We start from the raw sequence: 20,847 nt of genomic DNA, 5'->3' as shown, positions 1-20,847 counted from the left end.
CTGGTCAGCTGGCAAGAGCCAGTCCGCTGTCGATTCCTTCACTTAGCGTAATTACTGCGGAGTAACTAAATGGTGAAAGCGCAACTGCAGCGCCACGGTGCATTGTTTGCTCGGTCAATATCGGGCGAACGGCCATCATCAGCCAGCGGCATCCGGGGAAAAAGTCAGACACGCAAAGCGATTCCCAAAGAAATGATGTTTCTACCGGATCCAACCCAAAAACCGACATCCAACCACTCGCGTCTATTCCGAAGAGATATCAAAAAATAATTACCACCAAAGCTGGTGCCTTCGCTAACCATCAACCGGTGTGGCCACCAACCGACACGAGCGGATAGCTTAATGGGGGCCGTTTGAAAAAAACAAGCAACACCACTCTAGCGAACCGTGGGGAAACCATCATCGAACCGGAAACGCGACGAACGCCGGAGGAGGGCATTACCGAGGGAGGACCGCTTGCGGTCAGGCGTAGCAGCCGGAGTCGGTTGGCCGATGCGTCGGTAGAGACAGCAGCCGATAAGAAGGATGTTGAGCAGCACCAGCCCGATGCCGGCGGCGACGCCGGTGACGAGCATCAGCAGTGCGGACGAACCGAAGGAACCGGAGTCCACCTGGAAAGGCGAGGAGGACTCCAGCGAAGGGGCCACCACAGAGGAATGTGAAGCTGTTGCTGTTGCTGCTGCTGCTGCTGCTGCGGGTAAGGGATGATCTTTTAGAACCCCAGTTGATAAAGGTGCTCCGAATGCTTGTTGCTGGCCGGGGTTTCTACGGCCGGTGTGAACCGCAGAAAGATAGATGAAGAAAAATGGCGCCGACCCTGACGACGACCCCGGTTCAAGCGGCAGGACACCGGGGGTTTGGATTAATTTCAATTTTAATTAAAAACCGCTGTAATTTGAGTGAAAGCGTTCACTTCCGGGCCCGGAATCGGACGCCTGCGTAGTGGCACCTTTTTCTTCATCTATCCTCCGGGAAACCCGGAACACTGTGATGGCCACCTGGATGCTAGCTCTAATCCTAAGGGTGCGTATATTTGTATCTTGAATTCATACCTCTGGTTTGGGCTCGTGTCAGATCGGGAAGGTACTTGCTGGAGCCAAGCACGTTCGCGGCCATCACCGAGAACAGGTAGAGTGTGTCGCTCCGTAGCCCGGTTATCGTTAGGTGCTGCTCGTTCGGAGCCGCGTCCTCGTAGCGGTACCGATCGCTGGAGGCTTCCCGGTACCGCACGCGATACGTTGCCCGATGGCCACCATCAAACCCGGGTGTCCAGCCGAGTGTCGCGGAGTTGTGCGTTACGTTGAGCACCGCAAGGGTGGCCGGTGGTTCCGGAGGTGATTTAATATCCAGGCGACCGATGGCACTGCCCGTGCCAAGATCGTTCTCTGCCCGGCACTCGTACTCGCCGTAATCGCTCGAAGAAGTGTGCTCGATCAGCAGCACGGACTCGTGGGTCAGTGGATCGAGCTGCCGTTGAGCCACCTGATACTTGGCTGTCTGGTTGACGCGCAGCTCGACTCCGGCGCGGAACCAGCGAAAGACCGGACCTGGAGCCGCCTGCGCACGACAAGGAAGCTCGGCGCGTTCTCCAGCACCGGCCGCAGCTCGGAGCATCGCCGGAGATTTGTCGATCTCCGGTGCAACTGTCATGGGGATAGAATATGTGTCGTTTGTAAGAAGCCATTTCAAATGAAAATTTTGTCGTTAAAATCCGAAAAAGAGACAACAGCACTAAGATTGCATACGTTAAGGCGCATTCGAAAAGCTTTTTAACTCCGCGCCTAACAGTATGCAATGGGAAGTGTATTATTTTTGGTGCGGTGCATAAAAGTTTCAAAACGACCGAAACATGAACTGAACTCTTGGCGTAACTGGTAAACTGCAAACTGCCTGAAAATGGGGTAAGCGTAAGCCCCCAAAATTCACATAGTCAATTTCCGCTGCTCTAAATCTTAATGGGACACTCAAAACTGGATAAAACGCTGATTCGGCGTAGGGGCGAACCCATTCCGGCGAACCTATAAACCCCGCGTGGCGGCTAAAAATGGCAAACGGTAAAAAAGTAACAACGGGAGCACCTACAGTTGACAATCAGCAGAACGTCACGAGTGGCCGGCTTGCTCGCGACACGATTATCGGCGATGCACCGGAAATGTCCCACGTCGTCCCGGTGCGCGTCCCGCACCAGCAGGCTGGCGGTGTCGTTGGCGTAGGTCGTTGACGTTTTCCCGGCCAGGTCGTACCCGGTGCGCTCCCAGCGAATGTGCTCCGGCGTTAATGGGTTTCCTGTGAAAATGCAAAGTGGAAGCGTACAGTACGGGCGCACGGAATGGTCCTTCTGCCTCCTGCCTTCTGCCCTCCGCCCCGGCCCGGCATTGAAGTTTATGACAGCAAGGAACGCCTATCTGGAACGAGTGGGGCGCGCCTAGGTGAGCCGTGTTTATTTTTTCCTCTCCCGCCGCCCAGCGCGGCGCAGGTCAAGATAGCTCTCAGCACAGAAGGACGTGTCAGTTGGCACGGAAAATTGTGAATTGCGTGGTCGTAGAAAGTTCATCTGCGCGGCGCTGCTGCTGCTGCTGCGGCCGAGGCGATAGAGGGCCCGGCCTTGTTTGTGTGTTTGCGCCGGTGGTGATGGAAGCTGTTCTGTTTATTCGCTGATAGTAGTCAACAGCAGCAGTGGCAACTGCAGCAGTACCAGTGCTATGGATTTCACAAGCCGGTTTTTTTCTCCGAAAACTCAACACTAGCCCAACCAGCGAGCGGTTCCCGCGGTCCCGTGGCACAATTCGTGTTATTCTAGCAATTCCATCTTTTCATTTTTGCCCTTCCCACCTGGAGCACTCGGACCGGGCACTCGGAAGCCTCGGAGTGCTGACCGGCTTACTGGACCAACGGGTGGTGGCCATTCAACCCGCTTGTTGCCGGGTCGCGGCGAGTTGGTGAGTTTTTCGTGCCACTTTCTTGGCCCCAGAACGGGCAAAACCTGCCACTGTCATGTGTGCATGTTGGCATGGTCGGCCGGAAAAAGGACCCTCAGCCTATCGAAATGCAGCAACAAAAAAATGTTCGGACCAGGACACTCCACTTAACCGCGGCACTCTAACGAACGCGAGTCCGATTTGTGGTCATGTCCGATGGAATTCGCAAGGACTCGCCACGTCACGATAGACCAAAGCTACGGGAGCACTAACATTCGAGGCACGAAAAGTTGCCGATTGCATCATCGTAAGCACTCGAAGCGGCTCTTAAAGGCGGTCGGAAAAGTCCATGCCACGTAATAACTTCCCTCCGGAGGGGGGGACTTTCCATTTTCGGTTCCTGACCCGCGTGTGTGAGGTTGACCCGTTTTTAATTTACAAACCCAAAAGCCTACGCTCATCGTTTAGATGCAGTACCGATCGGTGTTACTTCAAAACGATTTCCAAATGGCGTTGGCCAACCAATTCACTATTGCTTTTTCCACAAATGAAGCAAATAAAAAAGAAATCAATAATGTTCAATAACATCCGCCGTCGGAATCGGTGCGATGAAATTCGTCTCGTCGATGGCACTCGGTTCAGCCCATCAAACAGTTCCGCGCCAGTACGGGGCCACCGGGGTTGAGGTAATATAAAACGCATCCGTAACATATTTTATGTCCCATCGAGAGATGAAAGATGAGCCGGGCCCTTGTTAGGGCGAATAAAGCATAAACCCCGTTCGCGGACACCGATTGCTTACCGTCGACGGTGCAGTTTAGTGTTGCGTTTTCGCCCGGATTTACGATTACATTCTCCGAAACGGATTGGATCGTGGCAGCATCTGGACGGCAGAGTGAAAAAGAAAGAAAAAGATAAATCGGATTTTAGTTAGATTTGATAACATATTGCAACATATGCGATGAAAATCAAACGTCGAACGTGAACGCTGTTTAGGCGGAATGTTATCGAAATGCTGTAAGGATCGAACGGCAAATTGTAGTTTGAAAAGGAACGATATTTTTATCGCATGTGGAGAATGCGAGTTTCAGTTCTGTGCCAGATGAAGTCCACCACTTTGCAATGGCGCTGCGGGTGACGCACGTAGCGCTTGATTACGTCAATTGGCCAGCACCAGACCTACCTACCAAACATCTTGCGCTTCTAATACGTGTTTTACTTATTGCAGCAAAGTTTCCGACCATCCAAAATGTGGCATCAGCGTGCAGTTCGCCACCACCAAAACCCATCGCTGCTGCTTAGTGGCTTTACACTTTCGGGACGAGTCCCGAGTTCCGAGATCACGATTGCAGCACGTTCATGTGTGGTCGGTGTGGGTTAATCTTATTTTCTCCATTAAACGTAAGACAAGTCGGGATCGGAACGACCGGAGCGTGGATTCAACGGACTGCGGCTCCCCGTAGTGCGGCGACGAGGGAAGGTCAATTGAAGTACACCCGAACCCGAACCCACACACGGGAAAGCCATCCCCGCTGGCCAAGGTCAAGGCAGGGGGGGTCTAGATTTTCCACATTGTTCCCATTGTTTACGAGACAACGCGACCAAAATTCCACCTTCTTGTGGGGCGTGAGGCAGACTTCAACGTAACGGCGGAAAGTGATACGGTTCGTTCCACCTGTCGGGATCACACCCCACTCTGGCAGCAACGGTATGTGATGGGCTAAGCGCACGTGTCGCCAGGACGCGAGGACAACTTCTACGCTTCTATCGATTTTCGGCGAACAAATTCGCTCACCACATGCTCCTTTCACCGGCACGCACCGCCCGGCGGGAGGGTCTTAAGACCGGAAAGAAAGAAGATATGTGTGGTGCTGGTGGTGGTGGTCACACCGGGTGGTAATCATCGTGTCATTGTCAGCACAGCCACCGAATGGGGTGCGAGCGACAAATTTGGCTGCCATGGGAGCCGCCGGGACTTTCGGTCCGGTCCTCCGTTGGACCGTCGCGTCAGATCCTTCCACGAATTCGTGCACCATCGTCGTCGTCGTATTTGAAAACTTAATTCGAGATTTGTGATACAAAATGCACGACGTGGCCACCCGCTGCGGATGGTACGGGGACAAACTACTACAAGCGCTCCTTTTATTGGGCACGGATTGTGGTCGCCATTGGAGTCGCAGTAATTGAGGTTATAAAGAATTAAGCCAGAGAGAGCAATAGAGAGAATGGAGAAAAAGGATCATCCATAGAGGGAATTGATTTCTTTCCTATTGAGCAATGATTGGCCAGCCAGCCCCAGCCATTTACAGCACTTTAAGCACCGCAACATAAAACATCACCGTTAGGGACCGTAATGGGTGACAAACAAATGGTGAGTTGAGCATCGGCGTGGGGCCGATCGTCACGCTCGATTTGACACCGGGACGCTAATGGTTAATTTTAACGACTTTCAACAGCGGTCCAGGTTTTCCGTGCATCGTTTCCCTTCCTTCGATTGCTTCGCCGATTTCTAAGCAGTCGTTACGAGACGCTGACCGTCCAGGGCCACCCAAAATAGGTCGCAAAGCAAAGCAAAAAGAAATACGCCGCCGATTAGGGTCCTTCGAAGGGTCCTGCGGCTAATTGGAGATGAATGTTTGGTTTGTTGTGTCTATTGGTTCGATTGTCAGCCGTCGGCGGTCGGCGGTCGTCAGCGTCCAGCCAACGCGAATGGTGAAGCAAAAACAAAGGCAGCCCATGATTGATGGCGGCGTAATTAATCAGATTATTATGCTCGACGCTCGCGGGCTCGAATCGGCAAGGATCGGTGGATTGGTAGCGCGGACACCACAAAAACCACGCACCGACCGCTCGTTACCGGTTTCGAGTGGGTCGCAGCAACACTTTTAATCCATTATTTACGCACCATTTGCGCACCAGTCCCGGATCGGTGGGGACATTACCGTTTACATGATCGCCGGGCTCACGCGTGATAGGCGGCACGAGATGTTCCGATGCCCGGTCCAACGAGCCCAACGACATTTCGCAGACCGAACGAGCACGTCAAAGGATCGTCACGATAGTTTCGGTCGTCAAACGCTTCTCCTTCGACGGTCCGCCACCATCAATCCGTGCCCACGGGTGCCCGATTCCAGCTGGCCACCCGAAATGGAAAAGGATAAATTTCCCCGCTTTCCCCGCTCAACCAGCCAGCCGGTCAGGATTGCGTTGGAGTGCTCTCGGTGGTCGGTTCGTTGAGGACGATATCTTCATTCGCTATTCCAAAAATCACTTCCAACCAACGTGTGTGGTGGGGAGGTTGATGGCCGGAGCAGGATAAAACTGGTCGCTAAAGCGTCAACAGCGTCCGGGAAACGCGCCGGCGGCACCTTCCGGCGGTGATTGATGACCGGATATAAAACAGTAATTTTATCAAATAAATCACACATTATATCTTCCACCGTTTGATGGCCATCGTGGACCGTTCGGTGTCCCGGCGCCGGCTGTATGCCGGCGGTGTGCGAGTGTTTGTGTCACACAGCCTGGGCCGTTTTCCCACGGTGGCTTTCGAGAGTAGTTCGGAAGCTCCGAAACTACTACGGACGGCCACACGGTCCACGGCAGCTAAGACCTTCCGAGGCCGAGACGCAGACCCGGTCCGGTTGGGCTGGCGAATGAATATGTTGGCACAATTTATGACTTATGCTCGCTGCTGCCAAGCGGTGGACCGACCGTAACCGATGGTAGGCCGTCGCCGCTGCCATCTTTCTAATCGTGCGTTTTTGTTTCACCACAGCAGCGATCTGTGTATTAACGTGGCCCGGCGGCCCCGGTGGACATGTGGGGCATTGCGCGGCCTGAAGTTAACATGATAAAGTGCGCAGATGAAGGAATTCGTTTTATCAATTTGTGTACACGACACGGGAATTTGTACGAACACGGAGTGGAGCTCGCGGCCCCGTCTGATCCGGGGACCTGAAGTGGAATTTTATCAATCCGCTCGACATTCTTTTGATGGTCGGCTTTACTGGATGACACAGCACAATTTTTTATGTTTCTATTTGAAACTATTTGTTGATAAACGCACTACTTTTTTAACTATATTTTGAAAATGTATTCAAATAAATTGTTTTGTAGTTTTCTAAATAGTTCAATGTGTGTTTTTGAGGTCCTTTAAAAAATTTACCAAATGCTCTACTTCAATTCAAAGTTCAGCCATTTAAGACATATAAGAAAAGGCCACTTCGAGGACTTTGTTTGAGAGCAAGGATTCGCCGAAACACGTACTGATGGTTAGCGACACAAAAAAACGGAAACTCCTTGAAGGCTTCTCGCCCTGCTGACACGTGACGCGGTTCTTGTTTCGAGTTTGGCCACCCGCCAACGCTCCGAAAGCGAATCACTGCCAAGGAAGCCATTACTCTTTCTCTCTCTCTCTATCCTCCCCAATGGGTGAGCCGCTTACTGGCCACCAATGGCCGGTGCTGCATTCGTGGACCGTAAACAGTTTGTACAGCCAACGGTTACTTACACTTGACCTGCACCGTGATATTAATCATCGCCGACCCCTGGGAGTTGACGGCCTCACATGTGTAGACGCCGGCGTCGGTCCGCTTCAGGCGGGTAACGTTCAGGATCGGTCCCTCGGAGACGATTCTCGGTACACCTGCGGTTTGTTGTTCGGGTCGGGTTGTTGTTGGGTCCAAAGTTTTACGTCCATTCCGTGTCGGGATGTTTCGTGAGCGAACAGGACAGAGAGAGAGAGAGAGAGCGAATCAGATTTTGGATTAATCGGACAGATTATCTTAATGGAGGATGCGGTCAGGTTCACCAAACCGTCGTTTGTACACATTGATGGACTTTCTCGGCCTGACCAGGGGTTTCCCTCCGTAGTTCCGAAGTTCGGCCGAACCCGAAGTTTGTTGTACGAGCACGAAACCTACCGGTCTCCGTTATCGGCTGCCCATCCTTGGTCCAGGTGTAGGCGATGGACATCGGGTTGCCGGTCGCTAGCAAGGCCACCGTCAGGGGTTCACCTTCCACGCCGCTAACGCTGGTCATCGTCGGAGGCGAGAACTTTGGTGCGACTGTAAATAAAAACATTGGTGTTTGGAAAGAAGAACATTGGGATGGGTCCCCGCCAAATACCTACATAGTACTTGCAGGTTGACGGCCACGTTGATGCTGCGCTGTAATGCCTCGTTGGTGCTCTGGCAGGTGTAGACGTGGCCGTTCATATCCTGCGTGATGTTCAGCTTCAGCTCCAGCGAGGACACGGTGCCACTCCACAGGCCCGGCTTGGACGTGCCGTTCGAACCTGTCCGTGACGCAAAAGTTCGATCAAGAGTCAGAGTCAGATGAGGTCACGGAGGCTGGGTCTGGATGGCTGGTCGGGGGGACTCGGGACCAGGAAAGCCACCACTAAAAGCTTCTAAAGAGGAAGGATTCACCGGAGGTGCGCTTCCAACCGCCCAGGATGCGGATGAGTTGCGTAAATTCTTGTTGAATTCCATTACCGTCACCGTATTATTCCGGGTCGGTGCAACGGACCGTACCGCCCGGGATCTGTTGCTTTCCGGTGTGTGTCGTAACATGCACCTACCGGAAGCAGAGACTGGTGGGCCCCCTAATGGCATGGACAGGATGCGCTTCGTGTACGCTCCTGTCAATGCTGGAGCATCTGCTCCTAACTCTCTTATGGCTTAAGCTCGTCATAATAAGCCAGCCGAACGAAGTTGACATATTCTTCGACATTTGGCATTGCTTGGCCAAGTTGCACAACTGAAGCAAAAGGACGAGATGGGTCACGCAAGCAGAATCGTTGAAAGTTTACTAATCAGATTAATTATGAAATGCTGTCGCTAATGTGTTAATACATTAAAGTTTTTAAAGCACTAAGATATCTTGAGTTCTTTTGGCAGGCCCAAACTCCGATTGAGCTGAACATTCCGCGCGCTTCGGTGCTTCCGGAAAATTTCGATTTTCCATTCAAGAATCTACATAACGATCTCCCATGGACACACAAATCGCGGCCCTTTTGGGTCCGCACACAGCCGTACACTGCCGAAGACGAACTTACCTTCCTGCGGGAGTCCTTGGTGCCACCAGGAAATTTTCGCCGGTGGATTGCTGGAACTGGAATCGCACACCAGCGTGGCCTCGATGCCGGGTCGCAGCTCCGTCGGTTCGACGCGCACTTTGGCCGTATCCGGAGCGACTGGGAAAAAAAACATCTTATTGAACAGTCCATCCAACCCAACGGTAGCGCCCCCCGCATTCTCGGAATACTCACAGTGCACGGCGAGGACCTTCGTCTCGAAGAGCGGAATCTCGGTGGCCGAATTGTGCGCCTCGCACCGGTACCGGGCCTGATTGTCGGTGACGTTCGCCAGTATCGACAGCTCGGCCGAAACCGATTGGTCCGTGGTTCGGCTGACGGATTGGATCTGCAAAGTACACGCAAAGAATCCCCAGCGGATCGAGAGTCAGCCATCGGTGCATTTACTCGGAGGGTCTTATAAAAATTCATGAACTTATTTCGTGTCGTTCTGCCGGCGAGTTTTGCATATTACATTTCTGTCGGCCCGAGGGCCGGAGAAGGCGAACCTGCGACAACCCAGTGCGGAGTGTATCGATGATAGTGAGAAGCGATCTGTGGTGTAAAATAGGGACCCACCATGGCTGAGGGACGCCGTATACGTCAGTAGCGAACGTCTGTTACTTTCGTTACGCGACCATCCTGACGAACTGGTCTTACGAGCAATGAATTTTGAATTAGTTATGAGCGTATGAGCATGATATTAATAGTTGCCCCCAGGAGTGCGTGAAAGAGAGCAGACGAGGGCCCATCGGGGCGGTGTAGCGATCCATGGTTCGTTGGTGAAACGAGCGCGTTCCAGGAACTGCCATTGCTTCTTTCTCGGAACACATTCACACCACGCCCGTCGCTGACAGGCTGTCTTATGTCAGCTTACTCGTGCGTTACGGTCGTGATGGCTGAACAGACTGAGATGTCCGGTCCCGACTGAAAAAATCATCAAGTTTCCTTGATGTTTCCCGCACACGCCTAAATGTAGGCAATCCGAAGCGCTCCGTCGTCAGATTTGAAAACTAATCGTGTCCTGATGGCCGTATTAGTTACACCCGTCGCACAAAGTGACAAAATTTACCATCCGATTAGAAGCCGATGCCGTGCCAAGCCATAACTCCCATACATGATTGATTTGGGAGGCAATCGGAGTAAATTATTTGAAATTTTCACACTCGAAAAGGTTTTCTGAAAGCCCTTCGCAAGCCGAACCGAGACCCTGCCGCCGGCCGGAACGACGTGCTTAACCGTTTCATTGTTCATCTGCCCGGTTTATGCCCATCCCGTAAACTGATCCATGGCCCAGCGCATCAGGCGGTCCGAAGCCGCCTCATAAAAAGGGACACACATTCGCTTTTATCACCATTCGGGCCGTCCCCAGGCCAGGCGATCGAAGCTTCGTCCGTCAAGGTCAAAGCGCAAGTGTCAGAGCCAAGTGGATGGCCAACGGTTTGCAGTTAGCAAATTTAATACCATTCAATCACAGGCGCGCGCCCCCGAATATTACCGTGCGGAGGGGGCTTTTCGGCTCTGAGACAACAACGGTCGCCAACCTTAACCATCATCATTTTGAGGAAGACTTTCGGAAGGGCGAAAGGCTGACGGAGGTGGAAAATCTGTCACAGTGGATCGATTATGAATGGGATTGGCTCGTCGAAGGCGACCACCACACGGAAGGATATGAAATTTTCGCTTTTTATCAATCGCGACCGGAACACACGCTGGGCTGAGCTTTGTCGTGGAAATCTTCTTCAAGCCAATCCCTCGGCATCGTAAAAAGCCGTTTCCCGAGAGGGAGGAATTCCCAGAAAAAAGGGACCGTGAGATCGGCCAGAGGCTCTTGAAGGGAGTTCGGCAGACGAAAGGACGAAGCAAAAAAAAAAGAACAGCTGCCATAAATAAAATCCAGTGCCCATCTCCCGGCTCGTGCCGGTAGAGGGCCCACTCGGTACTCTCCAGCATCTTGTTACGATCCCTTTAAAACCCATCAACACGCTCGCTGCGTGCATTGAAAGGCAATAATAACGAGATATTGTTTATTTTATTGTTATAAATATTTATGGATCGGATGATATAAATTAAAATTTAATGCCTCTTCTCTTCGCACCCTATCTCTTGCTCTCTCTCTCCCTGTAAGCCGCCAATCTAAAGAGGCCACCGGTGCCAGGCGTAACGTCTTATCTTATTATCGAACGGTTTTAAGAGGCCTTTTTTGCACGCGCTCCTTTTCAATGACCTTTAAGCGTTTTGCGCGAACGTTACGCCGGGCAGCCTTGCGCCAATAAAGCATTCATATCTCCCGAGCAGTCCTGCAGCCATTGGCCATCCTGCCAACGACTCTTATCGTCTTATCGGCTGGCTCCGTTCGGGAGCCAAAAATAAAGTCCCCGCTTCTTGCCACCTCGTTTGTTTCGCTTCCGGTGGTGAGCCCGATGCTGGCAAACATCAGCGAAGCGGAGAAACCAATATCCAATAAAATTTGCTCGTTTCACCCCACTGGCCAGTGGTCCGGTTGGAGCTCCCGAAAATGGCGGGCAGGGAACCGAGAAGGAACGCAAAAAAACGGTCACTGGAGTTTTCGAGAATGTCCCAACAACAACAGCAGCCCGGGAGCTCGTACGAGTGTCCCACATCCCTTCCGTCGGGGACATTCCACGGGGACAGACGGTGCACCGTAGCGAGCTTCTCACACATCTAACCAAGCACCACCAGACGGTGGCCATTCGAAAGGAATTCAATTTAAGCGTTTATTATCGAGGATATTATTCTTCCGAGTGTGACTTTGATTGTCGCCGGCTGGGCAGCGGAGAGCAAGGTCCGCGGTCGGCGGTCCGACGAAGAACTCGGGCCACGGATTTCTGTGGGCTCTGAGCTTCCGTTCGGTGGTCAGTTCGAACGGATCGGCCATTGATTTATGGGAAAATATTTTAATAAACTTTGGCTCGGACCAACCCTGTCGTTGCGACCTCCCGACCGCGAATGGGACGGTGTTTGGTGCAGCAGTTTTCGCTTCTTACCGGGATCTATTGGTCCCTGTCAGTTCGTTTTTTGTTGACTGCCGTGAAGGATTTCCTTTGCTACTGCACCACTTTGTTTCGTGGTTTTTTGTTTTGAAACGTTTTTCTTTAGAAACAATAATTTACTTTTTGAACATTAGATCCTTTACTTCTTGTTTGGGTGCAACAAGTAAGAAATATTATAAAAAAGCTTACCTTTTTGTCATTCTTGTACCAGGTGAGCGTGGCGAGAGGATTTCCACCGGACGATACACACATCAGCTTCTGCTTCGTGCCGGCCGGTATGATCGATCCTTCGATGTATCCCGAAATAATTGGTGGCCCTGGAGGAACTGTTGATGGAAGAGATTTGACTTATTTTAGAGTTTGATAGACTTGAAACTATTTTCGTATTATGACGACCTCGAGCCACCAGTTTCCCTGTGATGCTACTTTAATGGCAGCAAAACTGTAAGCCGTTCCTGATTTCTGCTGACACGGATGTCGGACCTTAGTGTGGTCGCCTTCAATGGGCTTACGAATTAAAATATCATCAACCAGACGGCACGAAAATCGCGAAGCTGCGTTCGCGGGATTAATTATTGCAGTTTCCTTCGCAATGCCGCAAGCCGAACGCCGGTGAAGCTCATTTTCTTTTCTCAGCCCTAACCCTAGGGTGAGGCGATTAAATGATAGCTGAAATTTTAATCAGCTTATCCGGTTTTCGCCTCCGGAACCGGGAACCGAACGGGTTGCCGATGGCGACAGCTCCAAACGCGTTCTCCTTTTGCCCACCCTGCCCTCTGCCAGTGGCGATCGCTTTTCTTCGGGCCGCCTTTTGAAAGAAGCCACCGGTTCACGGGTGGATTTGTGAAAATTGAAACCGAACAACTTCGGCACAACTATTTTAATTAAACCGAGAGCTAACCGAAAACAGTTTGGCAGTAAACTTTGCGGATTGAATTCCATTTTGCAGACGGAGCCCTAGCCTTAGGCCTGGTCGGTGGCAATTCGAACCGAATTGGTGTAAATGAAAACGCTTCGCCGAGCCGGTGTGGCGTACCAGGCGCCTCCATCACGGGCCGTAGCACAGAACGGAATCGGATCGGATCGGTGTTCGGAAGATTGTGAAAGCGGTTTGATACCAAACGGAGGCATCAATCTTTTCCAAGACGGAGATGTCTTCGTTTTTTTTCCTAGGGGTGAATCGGATATATTTATTTTGATTAAACTCTACACGACGTCGGTCGACCCTTTCGTAGCGGCGCAGAGCAATAAATAAATTCGTCACCTCATTCGTCTTTCTGGCGAACGTGTTGGAAATGAGCAATAGAACCATACCGACGCAACAAAGTGTCTTCACATCCGTGAAGGAGGGTGGCCTTATGGTTCTCACGGCGAACCGAAAGAACAATCTTCGCTATCAGTTCTTCACCTTTCCACGCGTCAACGTAAAACCGTGGCCGTGTTTGAATAAGCGGAGCGATTGATGATATAAGCTGTACTTAATATCCCTGGCCACGCCAACCTTTCAAGCGCCGTGCCTAACAAATTCTAGCGCGCGCTTCATCAACGGTGACTATTTCGGGCTTAACTAGAACCATTTCGAAGTTTACGGCGCTACTGTTTAAAAAGATACCCAGCCTACGGAGCACCGAATTTATGTTAATTAGCAGACGCTCCGAAACCGAAGGCGCTGCAGATGCTCTAGACCGGCTTTGCTTCACGACCGGTGAAGATGATGGACATTAATTAGCGCAACGGTATTGTGCCAGATAATCGAGCCCCACTGATAGCGGTAGTAAATCGAACCCAAAACATTCACCAACCGTCCGGTTGTTCGGCGTCAGTTTTCGGCCTCGCAGTACAAGTTTTTGACAGGGTGCTGAAAATTATTTATGATACAGCGCACGGCGCACATTGTTTACCGAACGTGTTGAACAGAGCGGCTTCTGGGTGTCGGCTTAAGACCTACAAACCACGACGTTAACTGTTGAAAGTGCGTATCAAATTACAGAGAAATACACTTCCGCAAAGGCTTCATTTGCTGAAGATGGTGGGGCAGGCATGAATGGCGTAAACGGCGTGGCCATTCAAGGTAAATTTAGGAGCGGAAATTGTGTTCTGCTTAATGCCAGTTCGTTGGCACACCTCATTAACTTTTGCCCAAAACTCGGCCCACAGTTTTGGACTTCTTCAAACCATCAAGCAACGCCGAGCCGAGTGCCGAACTCATCAGTCAAGCACGGATTAATCCTTCGGCACGGATCGTTGCCCAGTGCATACCGTTGAGGTTTCCGGATTTTTAACTTGCTCGCGGAAATGCCACGGCAACTTCAAAATATCGATCTCTCGCGCGTAATCCAAAAAGGATAAAAAAGGATCCCTTGACGTCTTGCTGTGCCTTCTCACTAACTTTCGCTTCCCCGGTTCCGGTTTATTCTTGCCAAAGGCACCGCTCACTAACGAGCATTCATCAACCTGGCCCTAGCTCCGACGTAAACTTTGCGAAGCAAGTTGATTTGCATACTAATTAGATACTTTACACGGTTCCGGAAAGAAACTTCAGTGTCGTCGGGATAGGAAGAGATCTGGATTTCTTTAGCAAGGAGAAATCCACGCAGGAGATCCGTTTGGCTTGCAGTTTGTTTAAGGGTCGCTGAACTGACGGCATCGCGAACCGACGTAACGTAATCTATTAGAAACCCTTTCTCGAGACGCAAAGAGTTGACTTACGGAGCACGTTGACGGTGTGAGTAGCTTGCACGTTCTCGGTTAGTTTCATGTTCAGCCCGTGACAGATAGCGACCAGCGACCGTTTGCTTGCCTCGACCGTGGCCGTTATGTTCGAGGTCGTAACCCAGCCGCCTGTGGAAAAATTAAAAAAATAACAGCGATGTAAGTCTGTTCACAACACTTTCACTTTCAGCGTTTGATTACCTTCCGGACTGGGCACCACCTTCGTGGTGGCATTATTAACCTGCTGCCCGTTCACGACCCACTTGATGTCCGCTTTCGGGTTCGAAGGTGCCGTTTGACACTGTAGAGCCACGGATTCGCCGACACGTGCCTCCGACGAGCCCGACACTATAACATGAGCTGGGGGAACTGTGGAAGTTTTAAAATAATAATTAAACACTTGCTACAGACCAAAGATGGACGGATTTAAAATCTCAACAATGCCGCAATCAGAGGCCACTTACAGAGCACGCTTAGTGTTAGTTCCGTTTTCAGAATCCTCGTGGCCATATTGTTGTTGGCTTCGCAGCGTAACCGGGCCTTGTTATCGTTGGCTTCGGCCACGAACGAGTAGATGTTCTCCGACATCCGGTCCGCGGTCCGGTAGGCCATCCGGACTTGGTTGTCGTTTTTGTACCAAATCAGCTGTGCCGGCGGATTGCCACCGCGGCTGCGGCAGACCAGCTCCACGCGCTGTCCACTTCGGACCGGTTCGCCCGGTGTGTAGCCCTCGATGTATGGCGCTCCTGGTGGGTCTGGGAATGGGAACAGGATATCCATGCACGTTAAACGAGGAGTGTGCCACTGCTGCCTGAATGATAAATCAATTTTAATTGAAATTTCCGGCCCTCTTATCACCACTGCAGCACACGCCGTTTGGGTTACTAGAGAGGGGATTCACTTGCACCAAACCCCGAGAAGCGAAAAGGCTCCGATCGCTATCTAAACGGCAAGGAAGGAAAGTATGTGCGGGAAAAATGGGAAGTCTCGTATTTATTGGTTCATTGAGAAAGAAAACCGTAACGCGGATATTGATGCGAGAAAAGCTACCAATTGATTATTCGCTGGCGGTGCGAAAAAGCACTGGGTTTCCTTTTCGTTTTACAATCGTAATTGTTTGGCTTCCGGGCTTCTCTGTCGAAAACGCCTTAAAGTATGCAATGCACAACTCACGCGTTCTGTAGTGCTCTAATTATTGAGAAACAAAGTTAATTGAAGACGAAAAGCACTAAGAAACCACGCTGTTCTTGGTCACGATCGGTCCCTTCGAAAACGGAGCTCTTTTGATACTGATCGACAAATAATTTAGCGTCTTAATATCCTGGCCCCGGGGCCGACCGACACCGAACGTGCCGCCCTTGAGTCTGATGTGAAAATTAATTTCTTATCGTGTGTGCGGCTTTGGTGAATAAAAATTTACATGTGAAATTTATGCCATTTGGTGTTCCTTGGCGCCATTCACGTCGGCCACCGATCGCGACACAACCGAAAACATTAGACCCAAAAGAACCGTGTCTGGGGTGTGGTGCGGCAAACTTTGCATGAATAATGGTGCTTGGTAAATGCAAATTTTCACAGATAATGTGACCCAGGCCATCGTCGGTTTGAGGTGCGCGGCTCGGGAGTCCAAAAGGTGATTTGATAAGAAGATTGAATTTTAATACCAAACACAGGCAAGGTCATTTGGCGCAAAATATCGCCACCGTTAATGTGCCCTTTTTTTGTCATTTATCGGAACTCGGCCGGCCTCTCAGAGAAGGTGAGAGAGAGAGCGAGGGAGGTGTGGGTGAGGTTGTTCAGTACCTTCGTGCACTAAACGGATGAGCACGTACGTGGCTGCTGCTTATCGTGCCTAGCCGGCGTACGAGCGCCCGGAACCGAGTCCGCAGACAGTGCGCTATAATGCATTTTGTGCCCCTAAATGGGCGCAAAAAAGTTCAACAATTTATGTTTTCCATATTTTAGGGGGGTTTGTGCGGAAGGAAAAATCGAAAGATGTATAAAAATGGCGTTTGGTCCACGATCGCCATCCAGCGCACCCGCACAACCTAATCCACTAATCCGTTGAGTGCAGCGCCTTTGAGCCTTGAGCTTTCTTCCGCCATGATGGAAGCATGTCGTCTGCGATGTTGCTACCCTATTTAAGTGCTTTCTTAGAGCACGGGAACGGCATCCGGAACGGCTGCCGGGCGGGGAATAATTCCTTCGAGTACTTCGAGGCCAGCGAAACGAACGGTGACTTGAGTGGTTTTTAAAATTCATTTTTGTAAAGATAAGCTAAAGCACCCTTCACAATTCTTAATGCATGCAGCATACCTCTACGGCACCGTACAGGGAGCACAAGAATGCTTCTTGTCCGCAAAAATATGTTATCGAAATCATAGCTTAAGACTTGCAAATTATATTTAAAAACGGTCAACAGATGCTCCGGAATCGATTCTAGCAACCTTGCCCCTGTAGTGCTGGAGGCAGTTTTGAATAAATAGAAGTTCTATTTTGGGTAAAAAAGTGGAAAATTCTAAGAAAGAAAATTCATTATAAACATTTGAGTTTAATATGTTAGCCCACGGTATTGACTTTTCCCCCTTTTTTGTAACCATAAATGCAATTTCTAAGCCGTCTAATCGTCGCAATAGAAACAAACGTTAATTTAACCCTCCGAAAGCAACTCATTACTTCTCACAACATTATGAAGCTCAAAACGCATTCCCGGGAGCTCAAACGAAGCAGCTGGCAAAGGGGTGCGCGTTGAACGCTCCGAGCGCTGGCACAGTTTATTTTTATTTAATATTTACTTATTACATTCTCAACCATCATTTTAACAGCTTTCAACAGCGCAGCCGTTCACAGTCGTTTGAACACCCTTTCGGTGCTACGCCCGAATGTGACCGACGGAGAGGATCCGCTTTCCGGTGTGTCTTCACGAGCTCCCGACCCGACCAAGAATGCTGTCGATGGAGTTTTTGGCACGACGTGCACGACACGACGACCCGGACCCGGGAGTCCAAGCCGTCAGGAGCATTGTTGTTATTATCGCGTTACAGTTGGCATTTTGTTGGCTCCCTGGGTTTGCCCTGGTTGCTGGGAAAGCGGAAGCACATTACTAACTAACCCACCCGGCCACCGGCCAGTTGCGGCCCGAGCAGACGATGGTGCTTCGGAATGAAAAGTTATTTTTCCGCGAGTTCCCGTGTCACCAGCACCAGCAGCTAGCGGGTGCTAGTGAATTTTCTTCACGTTCCCAACGCTAGCCGTACTTTCCCGAGGTCACGCGTCACGTCTGGAATGAAAGTTTACCCACCCCGGTGCTGCTGGGGTTTGCAGTTTTCAAATCGTGACAACACGACGCGCACTCCACAACTTCAAGACAGGAAGATGGAGTCGGTGCCCCATCGAGTAATTCGAGACTAGGCCGAATCAATTGATTGAGAAATCATAGACTTTATCGGTGGGAATCGGTGGGTCTACGAGCAAACGGTCCCGGTCCCGGTTCATGCTACATTGGCTGCGACCGGTACGTGACCGAGCCCCGTGGAGTGGAAATCTCCGACGACGACAGGTCGCAAAGACAGAGACAGGAGCGTAAGTGGCCATTAGCACACGACGCCGGGACGCCGGCTTCAGTGAGGTGGAAAAACGAACCGGTGCAGGCGGTACTTACACTGCACGGACAGCTGCACGGTGGTCTGCAGTGGCCGGTCCTCCGGGATGGCCTGGTGGCGAGCCTGGCACGTGTAGTCGACGTAGTCATCGTCCGAGGTCGGCTTCAGGCGCAGCTTCGACGTCACGCTGTAGCGACCTCCGGTCACTTCCGCCGTCTTCGTTTCGATGGTGTCTGCGGCGAAAATAAAGAAAATTGAAGAATGAGAAAAGCGATACGATTTCAAGCCCTCGCCGTGACTTATGAAGTGCTCATTGGATCCGAAAGTCCAGGCCGTTTGAAGAATGGTCGTAACGATTGGAAAAAGAAGTATACCGATTTTGTACAGTTGTTCCGAGGAATTCGTGGAGTTTAACGTAGACCGGACAATAGACGAGCCGCTGCCACCTCCGCCCAGTACAGCAATATTGTAATATGCCGTTCACAAACTCAGCCACCCCTTCTCGAGTCACGAGGCGAAAAGTGCGCCGAAGCATGTGCTTTCAATTAGTAGGAAAACTAATAACAACATATTATCCATCACTTGAGCCTTCTGTTCCGGAGCTCGTGCGGCTGGGGACGGTTGGCCAGCCCGAATAATAGCTGACGGCAACAACAATTCGCTTTCGTGAAACCTCATTTCTAACGCATTACGGGCCAGGGCTGGCACGGGCACGTGTCGGGCACTTTAAGCGCAGGGTTCGGCGGGTGCGAGGGTTGCAGGACAAAGTCGTTACAAAATACACTCGTTGGCCAACGTGTCGATCGGTGCTGTATTCATCTCAACCCTTTCCCGGGGTGAGCTGCGATGAAGATAACCGGGCCCGGGCCGTAAAACTGATTTTCCATTTTTCTCCTTTGGCGGGTGGTTCCAGCGTGCAGGAGGATCAGCCCGGGATTGTTCCCAGAATTTGCTCACTTTACCCACACATTGGAACAAGCGTTTCCACGATCGCTTGTGGTCGTTGGAGTGAAGTACTGTGAAGTTCTTTGCTGAATGAGCTTCGCCCGACTGACACGAACGCCCGGAGCCTGTTACTTGCCCGAGCCACTGATAAAAAGTTCCACGTCCGAGCGTTACGAAGCACGAGAAGAAGACTGGCCAATCCCAACCAACCATCCCGGGCCCGGTCCCGGGCACATATGTTACGTTGATATAATCGAGTGCTTTTTCCTGCTACAGATGGTGATAATTTTAAGTGCTGTTGATTTTAGACCAGTCCCGGTCCGTACTGGTGTAAAGTAACTGACCGGGAGAGACCGTTCGAGAGAGTGTATGTGCGATGCTTGTTCAACTAGTATAATATTACTCCCGGAGCTCGTCCGTCGGAAACTCTGCCGGCGCCGGAACGATAATAAACCGATGATACATGTCGATCACGTTTGGCGAGTGTTATGTTTACCGTTGTAACAGAACTCCGGCTTCACACTCTCCGGGTCACTTCACTCGCCTCGCCTTTGGAGTGCTTCGGTTTATTGGTTCCTCGGTCCCGTGAGGTTTACGGGAGCGTTTCATCATCCGAGTCGAGTCGAGGCGTGGCCAGGACGATTTGTATATCTTCCAAATAGTCATTCAAATCTTGTTACGATAACACAGTTCTAGGAGAGTGTTGACTGGACAAAGCTAAACTTATTTATCGAGCTTTTCAATACGAGTTTGAAAGTGGAAAGCTGCACCGCAAATTTATGTATCAACAATACACTGGCAAAGTATAAAACGGTGCAGTTACCGTTTTTTTTGACGGCATCACTCAAATGAAATGAAGTTATCCACCACCGGTGTTGGCGTTTCCATTCGGTACGGAGAGAGCCGGAGTGGCGGAGTTTTTTACGTTAACAAGCTGGATGTATGAAATTTATTATTCGCGTAATTTTATTTCTCTACTAACCGAATTTATTCCAACGCGAGAGATGCAAATGTTGGTGCAATTTGAGGAAGATTTACTGCCGTTTTCAACACTTTATAGTGTGAATTTTCGCGCTGTTTTTATTGCTGCCCAATATATCAAGCCCGAGAGCTCCGAGATTGGTGTCAGAGTGTTGACTGACTGATTGTTGAACGTGAGTAAATGGTGTTGAAACGCCGACTGCTGCTCCTCTGGACCACATTTGCCAATGGGAAAAAAGTCACTTGTTGAGGTTACATCACTGCCTTAAAAAGGCTCACAAATAGAGAACCTTTCCGGTGTCCCTTAAATGGAATGGCTCAATGTCCCGGGGCTGTGGGTTCGAATTGACCCTGTCAACAACCGGTAGCGTTTCTGTCTGTATTTACCGGCGTTGTTTTTTGCTTACTTCTTTCATTACCCTAACCTTAAAAAATGAACAGTCCCGGACCCCTTTTGGGTAATCAATCTTTTTTGAGCCCCACCATCCTGCCCATGCCCATAAAATCCTCAAAAGGGCCCGCCTTCATTCAAAAGCATCTCCCGACCCGACACGGATCCGGACGACCGACCAACCGACCGGAAGCGGTATCACGGGCGA

General features: G+C 50.8%; 1 protein-coding gene across 1 annotated transcript in view; it reads right to left on the bottom strand.

Annotated features, from left to right (window-relative positions):
• The window catches only part of LOC131215075 (nephrin-like), a 170,836-nt gene that overhangs the window by 2,955 nt on the left and 147,034 nt on the right, over positions 1-20,847 (bottom strand). Inside the window, exons 5-17 of the mRNA XM_058209450.1 lie at positions 18,382-18,555; positions 15,185-15,475; positions 14,922-15,089; positions 14,718-14,849; positions 12,198-12,334; positions 9,190-9,343; positions 8,977-9,114; positions 8,050-8,214; positions 7,841-7,984; positions 7,429-7,563; positions 3,721-3,801; positions 2,083-2,286; positions 1,053-1,643 (exon numbers count right to left, since the gene is read on the bottom strand). Coding sequence (XP_058065433.1) covers positions 1,053-1,643; positions 2,083-2,286; positions 3,721-3,801; positions 7,429-7,563; positions 7,841-7,984; positions 8,050-8,214; positions 8,977-9,114; positions 9,190-9,343; positions 12,198-12,334; positions 14,718-14,849; positions 14,922-15,089; positions 15,185-15,475; positions 18,382-18,555 — 2,514 coding nt within the window. The remainder of the gene's footprint in view (positions 1-1,052; positions 1,644-2,082; positions 2,287-3,720; positions 3,802-7,428; positions 7,564-7,840; positions 7,985-8,049; positions 8,215-8,976; positions 9,115-9,189; positions 9,344-12,197; positions 12,335-14,717; positions 14,850-14,921; positions 15,090-15,184; positions 15,476-18,381; positions 18,556-20,847) is intronic.

The sequence above is a fragment of the Anopheles bellator genome, chromosome 1 (assembly GCF_943735745.2).
Source record: "Anopheles bellator chromosome 1, idAnoBellAS_SP24_06.2, whole genome shotgun sequence".
Lineage (NCBI taxonomy): Eukaryota > Metazoa > Arthropoda > Insecta > Diptera > Culicidae > Anopheles > Anopheles bellator.
Note: the sequence above shows the minus strand (reverse complement) of the source record. Positions and strands in the feature narration are given on the sequence as shown.